Source organism: Ranitomeya variabilis, chromosome 5 (assembly GCF_051348905.1).
Source record: "Ranitomeya variabilis isolate aRanVar5 chromosome 5, aRanVar5.hap1, whole genome shotgun sequence".
Lineage (NCBI taxonomy): Eukaryota > Metazoa > Chordata > Amphibia > Anura > Dendrobatidae > Ranitomeya > Ranitomeya variabilis.
The window spans coordinates 57659109-57666579 of NC_135236.1; the positions used below are offsets into that span (position 1 = coordinate 57659109).

General features: G+C 37.6%; 1 protein-coding gene across 1 annotated transcript; it reads left to right on the forward strand.

The window, feature by feature from the left end:
- Positions 1-1502: 1502 nt before the first annotated feature.
- On the forward strand, positions 1503-5897 carry S1PR2 (sphingosine-1-phosphate receptor 2). Its single transcript, XM_077262061.1, has one exon. The coding sequence runs from the start codon at positions 1608-1610 to the stop codon at positions 2652-2654; it is 1047 nt and encodes a 348-aa protein (XP_077118176.1). The 5' UTR covers positions 1503-1607; the 3' UTR covers positions 2655-5897.
- Positions 5898-7471: the final 1574 nt, after the last annotated feature.

Genomic DNA, 7471 nt, shown 5'->3' on the forward strand with positions numbered 1-7471 from the left:
TTCTAGGACCCCTACTCTTCTCAATCTATACACTTGGCCTGGGACAACTCATAAAGTCTCATGGTTTCAAGTACCACCTTTATGCTGATGACACTCAGATCTACCTTTCTGGTCCAGACGTCACCGCTCTGCTGTCCAGAATCCCGGAGTGTCTATGAGCCATATCCTCCTTCTTCTCCTCTCGCTTCCTCAAACTCAATGTGGACAAATCTGAACTCATCATCTTTCCTCCATCCCATAGATCTTCCTTACCTGACCTATCTATCGCAATTAACGACATCACACTTTCCCCAGTACCGGAAGTCCGCTGCCTCGGAGTAACCTTTGACTCTGCCCTGTCCTTTAAACCGCAAATCCAAGCTCTATACACCTTCTGTTGCCTCCAGCTCAAAAATATCTCCAGAATCCGTCCTTTCCTCAACCGTCAAACTACTAAAATGCTTGTGCATGCCCTCAACATCTCCCGCCTTGACTACAGCAACATCGTTTTCTGTGGCCTCCCTGGTAACACCCTTTCACCTCTCCAGTCCATCCTTAACTCTGCTGCCCGACTTATTCATCTCTCTCCTCGCTACTCCTCCGATTCCCCCTCTGCAAATCTCTTCACTGGCTTCCATTCCCTCAGCGTATCCAGTTCAAATTACTAATACTGACCCACAAAGCCATCCATAACCTGGCTCCTCCATATATCTCTGAACTAATCTCCCGATATCTTCCCTCGCGTAATCTCCGGTCCTCCCAAGACCTCCTTCTCTCCTCCACACTCATTCACTCCGCATCCAACCACCTCCAAGACTTCTCCCAAATATCCCCCATCCTCTGGAATTCTTTGCCCCAACACGTCCGACTATCAACCACATTCAGATCCTTCAGACGGAATCTGAAAACCCACCTCTTCAGGAAAGCCTACAGCCTGCACTGACCCCGCTGCCTCCTCATCACTACCGGAGATATTGCCTAACCAACCCCGGAGCTCCTGCAACTCTCAACCTATTGTATCCTTCCCCATAATCCTGTAGAATGTAAGCCCGCAAGGGCAGGGTCCTCGCCCCTCTGTATCAGTCTGTATTGTTAGTTTGCTTACTGTAAGTGATATCTGTAATTAGTATGTAACCCCTTCTCATGTACAGCACCATGGAATCAATGGTGCTATGTAAATAAATAATAATAATAATCTCCTCCTATTACTCCATATATCCTCCCTATATCTCCACCTAAGAGGAGGTAAGAGGGTGATATCAGAGCAGGAACTGAGTGTTGTCAGAGTGTCCCCTATACATACCATCGCCTGCTCCAATATAGCACAAGAAGTCTTAGAGTCAAATGACAGGGCTTCCTTGCAAGATTTTTTAGAGTGAGGTCACTTCACGAAGAGTCCAATTTTCGAGCTGTTAGTAGTCTAGCCTTGTCAGCTCTGTATTGCTATATATTTGCCATACCACTGCTCCTGTTTTATACTTATTAAATACTTAATATTGTATTTTACATATATTTCTAGATCGTACCAGAGAAGATACCTCAAAGAAAAGAAGAGGATGGACTAAACCATGTTCCCATCATTGATCCTTTGTACAACTGACCAATTTTAGGTCACCAAAATCGCCAGGATGAGCATCTATAAACAATACCTGAACGTATCCAAAATAACTGAACATTATAACTATACTAAAGGGAATAAAGAAAACAGCTCTACATCTCGAACTATCATCTCCTCGATCTTCATCATCATTTGTTGTGTTATTATCCTGGAGAACATCCTTGTCCTTATCTCAGTTTGGCGAAATAAGAAGTTTCACTCTGCCATGTTTTTCTTTATCGGAAATTTGGCATTTTCGGATCTTCTCACCGGATGTGCCTATATTGCTAATATCTTGTTATCTGGTGATACCACACACAAGCTAACTCCGGTGGCCTGGTTTATCCGTGAAGGCACAGCTTTCACAACTTTAGCTGCTTCAGTCTTCAGCCTTTTGGCCATCGCCATTGAAAGACATGTTGCAATTGTTAAAGTTAAAGTCTACAGCAGTGACAAGAACTGTAGGATGATCATCTTGATAGGAGCTTGTTGGGTTATTTCAATGGTCATTGGAGGTTTACCCATCATTGGCTGGAACTGCATTGGAAATTTGGATGAATGTTCCACTGTCTTCCCTCTCTATGCCAAAAAGTACATTTTGTTTATAGTTACTATCTTCACTATTATACTTTTTTCCATTGTGATTTTATATGTCCGTATATATTGCATTGTAAAGTCAAGCCATGCGGAGATGGCTGCACCACAGACTCTTGCCCTCCTGAAAACAGTGACTATAGTCCTTGGAGTTTTCATTATCTGTTGGCTTCCAGCATTCACTATTCTTCTTATGGATGTGTCTTGCAAAGTAAAAGGCTGCCACATTCTCTACAAAGCTGACTACTTCTTTGGGGTGGCCACCTTGAATTCGGCATTGAACCCTATCATCTATACTCTGAGGAGCAAAGAAATGAGGAGGGAATTTCTGAGGGTGCTTTGTTGTTGGAACTATGTTCGAAAGAGCAGAAACGCCGATAAATGCATGCTCCACTTACGTAGTTCTAGCTCTTTAGAACGTTGCACACAAAAACATTACTTTCCCACGTCACCTGTCATAAAAGACTGCAATACATTTGTGTGATTAGGATCCTTACAAATTTTCAATGCTTTTCTGGCCAGAAGGACAACAAAATATTGGAGTAAAATTGGTGAACAAGATTACATTGGTAATTGGTATAGTCACCAGGTTGTGAAGGTATATTGACGACGTCTTTGGCAGTTGCTTACATTTTGGGCCTGAATTTTTTCGTCTGGCCTCTGCCTGTTTGGTAAAAGCTTTTGAGATAATTATCACTCTGATTAATGTTTGCAATTGAGTTTAAACAAAAAGTGTGGCTGAACTGAATGTGAAAAACAGTCTTTTATATATGTCAACTGGGGCAAGTAAAGCAATTACGATGTTCTGTGTGCAATGAAAGGAAAAATAGATCTTTGTACCGTGTGAAGCAGTAGATAGAAAAATATTACAAATTGAGAATCCTCATTGTTTGATGCCTTCTAATGGCTAACTGAAAATATGGCAGCTTTCAAGACTACTCAGGTCTTTTCATCAGGCATAGTACTGTGTTGCATGGTACATACGTACAGAGAGAGACCTTAGTAGCCTTGAAAGTTTGCTACTTGCTACCATCTTTTCAGTTACCCATTAAAAAGTATCAACCACTGAGGATTCTCAATTTTTAATACTTTTCAACAGAAAATAAGTCATTTTACACTCCAAAAATAAGTGCACAAGAAAACAAGCAAGTGAAAATTTGATACATGTTTTTACAAGATAGTGAGCATATTTTCACATTTTTAATTACAAAAAGGTAAAAAATATATATATATCTAAGACCCTGTTGCACACTAATATCAGTTAATAAACTTCACTACCCCTTATTTTTCATAAACAGGAAAATCTTTAACGCTATTAACCCTCTTAATATAATTTATCATATATCTGAGCGCTGTAATTGTAATTTATACCGCACTTAAAAAAAGGCTCATATCTGTCGCTGCAAATGATAGTCACTATATTTAGCATTTTATTAATAATAAAGTAATAATTATTAATAAACCCAACTCTTAACAAACCTTAAAAAAAAATTTAAAAATATTCTTTACTCAAAGAATAATGTCAAAAGTTTTGGTAAATATTGGCAGAACGAAGACCATTATTGGCACTATTTCGGCAATATAAAGTAGGAACAATGATGCTCGGCTCAATCTCCAGCATCAAGGATAGAGTTGATGTACAGCTCTAATTATATAGTGATTCTTAAATTGCATCAATTTTGGAATTGTAGTACTTTTTTCATAGACTTATTTTTCTTCCCCGGAAAATGTAAATTCCCTTTGTCAAAACCATATAGGTGATGTCCTGCCGAAAAATATCAAAAGTCGTCAAATCCGAGTAAATTATGTTCATATGAAAATACACCTGTTTTCATGAAATTGTTTCATAGATTACTGACTGATCATCTGGAAGTAGTTCAGGTTTTTTTGAGGTTAATGGAACCGAGCATCCATCAGAAATTCTAAAAATGTTCTGAGTTTTTTTTCTTTCTAATATCAGATATATTGTAATCGACTTTATTGCACTTGTTTTAGAGTTTAATTTAAAAAATAAAAATAAAAAATAGCGCCACCCTTATACATAGGCTGTGCCTGGTACTGCGACTCATCGTCAATCAAGTGAGTTGAACTAGCAGACACAACGTTGGGACAGGCATGGTGCTGTTTCGGAAAAATATATATATATATTTCTCTAATCGGATATATCTTGTATAACAATAAAGAAGGCCAATCCTCATTTTTTTAATAATATTTGTTAAATCTAAGTCCGCCCTCACCAATAAAAACTGGATAGACATAAAACAGAGCCACGCTCAGACTTCCTGTGGGAACTTTCTCATCCCAGCAGGAAATGGAAGTGAAAAAAAAAGTCTTCATGTCAACAAACATCAAATACCAGGATTATTAGGATTCTGATTCCATTTAATAGGGTCTGAAACACGAAGGTTAGATCAAAAGAATTAGCAGCCATTTTCATCTAGGGATGGTCAGTATTTCCCGGGCTACAGACAGTACAGACTGGAAGGCTCAAAGGGCCCCATATAAATTAGATAAAAGGCCACCAAATCTGTGGAATCGGCTGACCATATAATGTGTAAGTCCCAGGTGTCGTGCCTTATACCGTATCTAAGAGGTAACGTTTCTCCTTGTGAAAAGGGACAAGCCAGGCCTAGCATGGCAGCGTAAGGAGACTTACAGGCCTTGCATGCTCTTCTGAGAAATTAAATAAGCCAATCGTCTCTTCAGAGAGAAAAAGGACTTGAACTCTAGTGACACCTATTGGAAGTAGTAATCCTAAAAGTCAATGTTGACCCTTTTACGACCCCAATATGACTTAGGATAAAAGACAAACCAGAATCTTAGTTTGTAGACACAGTGTTTCGGGATATTACCATTCATCAGTACAAAGTTTGAGATCTGATTTGGCTAGGAGAGAGGCTTAAGTCTGGGTATGGTTCCTCATTGTGTAGAGTGACAAGCCAGGCCTGGCATGGCAAAGTGAGGAGACTTATAAGCCATGCATGGCTTATAAGGAAATTTAATAAATAAATACCATATGGCATGTAATTTGAAAATAGTATAAAGAAGTCTTTCTAAAATGTAAGGCTTTTTCTTTTCTAAGATTCTGCTGCAAAAACATAAGGGTATGTGCACACATTGGGTTTTTGACGTGTTTTTTTCTATGCAGTTTTGACACAAAACATAAAGAATTTCCTAGCAAAGTGAATGAGATTCCGGACGTCTTATGCAAAAGTTGCTTATTTGTTCCTCACAGAGTTAAATCTGCAGCATGTCAGTTCTTTCAGTGTTTTTGATGCAGATTTTTTCCGTACTAATGAGCGAGGAAAAATCTGCAGCAAAATCATATGTAAAAGCCGTGACGAAAAATAGGCAAAAACGTGTGTATTTTACGCATCGAGATACATAAATGGTGCATTAACTTCTGCAGCAAATACGCACATACCTTTATGGGTTAGGAAAAATCTGCAACAAAAACACATGTGAAAAATGCAACAGAAATGCACATTGTTTTCATCGTTTTTTCTGCCAATATATCAGGACTTGCAGCAGATTTTTCTGCTGCAAATACTGAACGTGTGCACATACCCTTAAGGTTTTTATTTAAAGTAATTTTAAAAATTATAGTCCCAATGTATCAACAATAAAAACAAGAAAATAACTTTTTAAATAATCTTGGATAAAAATGTTAACAATTTTTTTCTAAAGCTTCACATTATATATATATATATATATATATATATATATATATATATATATATATATATATATATATATATATATGTACAGTGTCTAAACTCCAGGCTACAGTGCAATAGTAATGCTTATTATATACTATGTATATGATTTATTGAACACTTTACCAAGTACTGTGATATCAATTTAAACATAGGATAAAAAAAAAAATAATAAAAATTAGTTTTCAAAAATAAAAAAGTGAAAAAAAAAATGTAAATGCAAATATATTTGGGGATTGTTTCAAGACAGAGATTACTTGCAATTGTTGTAAAAACAACTCTCCTTAATCTGCTAAAGCAATGTTCCCAAACCTTTGGCTCAGGATCGCCATGTTATATTGGCCAATGCCACCATAGAAGTCAGACTGGCACTTGTCACGAGGCACAAACCATGATCAACACTGTCAAACTAGCTCTTACCATCGCAGTTTTCTGTTTGATCGTTGCATTTTTATCTAAAAGTAAGAAGCGTTAAGTATCGAGAGGTTGCATGAGATTAGACAAAAATTCAGCATTATTTGTATTTAACAATCACTGAATCAAAACTGAGCTGCAATTCCAGACTCCGGCCAAGAGGGGTGCTGTTTCTGGAGAAAAATCTAGTCCTTTTTCTCGAATCTCTTAAATAACTTCAAAAACAGTCATAATTTTTATGGACTTTTTTGCATCTTTAAAGTGGCTTGGAATTTTCGAATGTGGATTTCGAGATAACCCACGAACACAAGTTTGGGACGTTGGCTTTAAAAGTTATTTCCATTTATATGCTGTACTTTCCGAATAAACATCGGTCTCCTTAATTCTCATGGCATTGCTAATTCTGAAGGCTAATCCCGAGCTGACAGCTGGCCAGACGCATAAGGCACTGCAGTTGTGTGGTCGTGGACAATGTTCGAAAGCGTCTCAAAAATTCCCACCAGTTGTCAACTAAAAAGAATGGAGCACAGATGGTGGGTGTGTGTGTATATATATCTATATATACCGTATATATATATATATATATATATATATATATATATATATATATATATATAAGAAAGAGGGCCTGCATGCGATAGTATCACCAAAGCAGGATAGCTCGTTGGGTATGGATTTTTTTCTCCATCCCTTTGCATTTATGATCCAGTCCCAAGTAGAGGGAATAACAGATCAAAAACTTTTCAATATTCAGTGCAATCCCCAATAACCAAATAACCATGAGTAGCCCCACCTTCAAATGGAGGTAAATTTTTTAGACAGTTTTTCAAAAAGTACATCTATCAACATCCACTTACAGATATACAGCCTACTCTATCATTACCTGACAGTTGTATGTGATAGAAAGTGTAGCCAGGATGATAATTCTTATCTACATTGTTTATCATGTTACATGACCACAACCCCCATGGGCCCCATGCGATTACTTGTCTCTGCACTAATCCTGATCAAGTCTAAATGTGGGTTTAGAAGTGGCCATTGACAGAAATATTAGTAAGCGGATTTGAAGCTCATCATCTTTATTATAACTTAAAAAAAAACAACTTGTCATCCACATAAAGGAACTCTGATAAACTATGTTATTCCTAGTAGAGGTTCTGAGGGGGCGGAG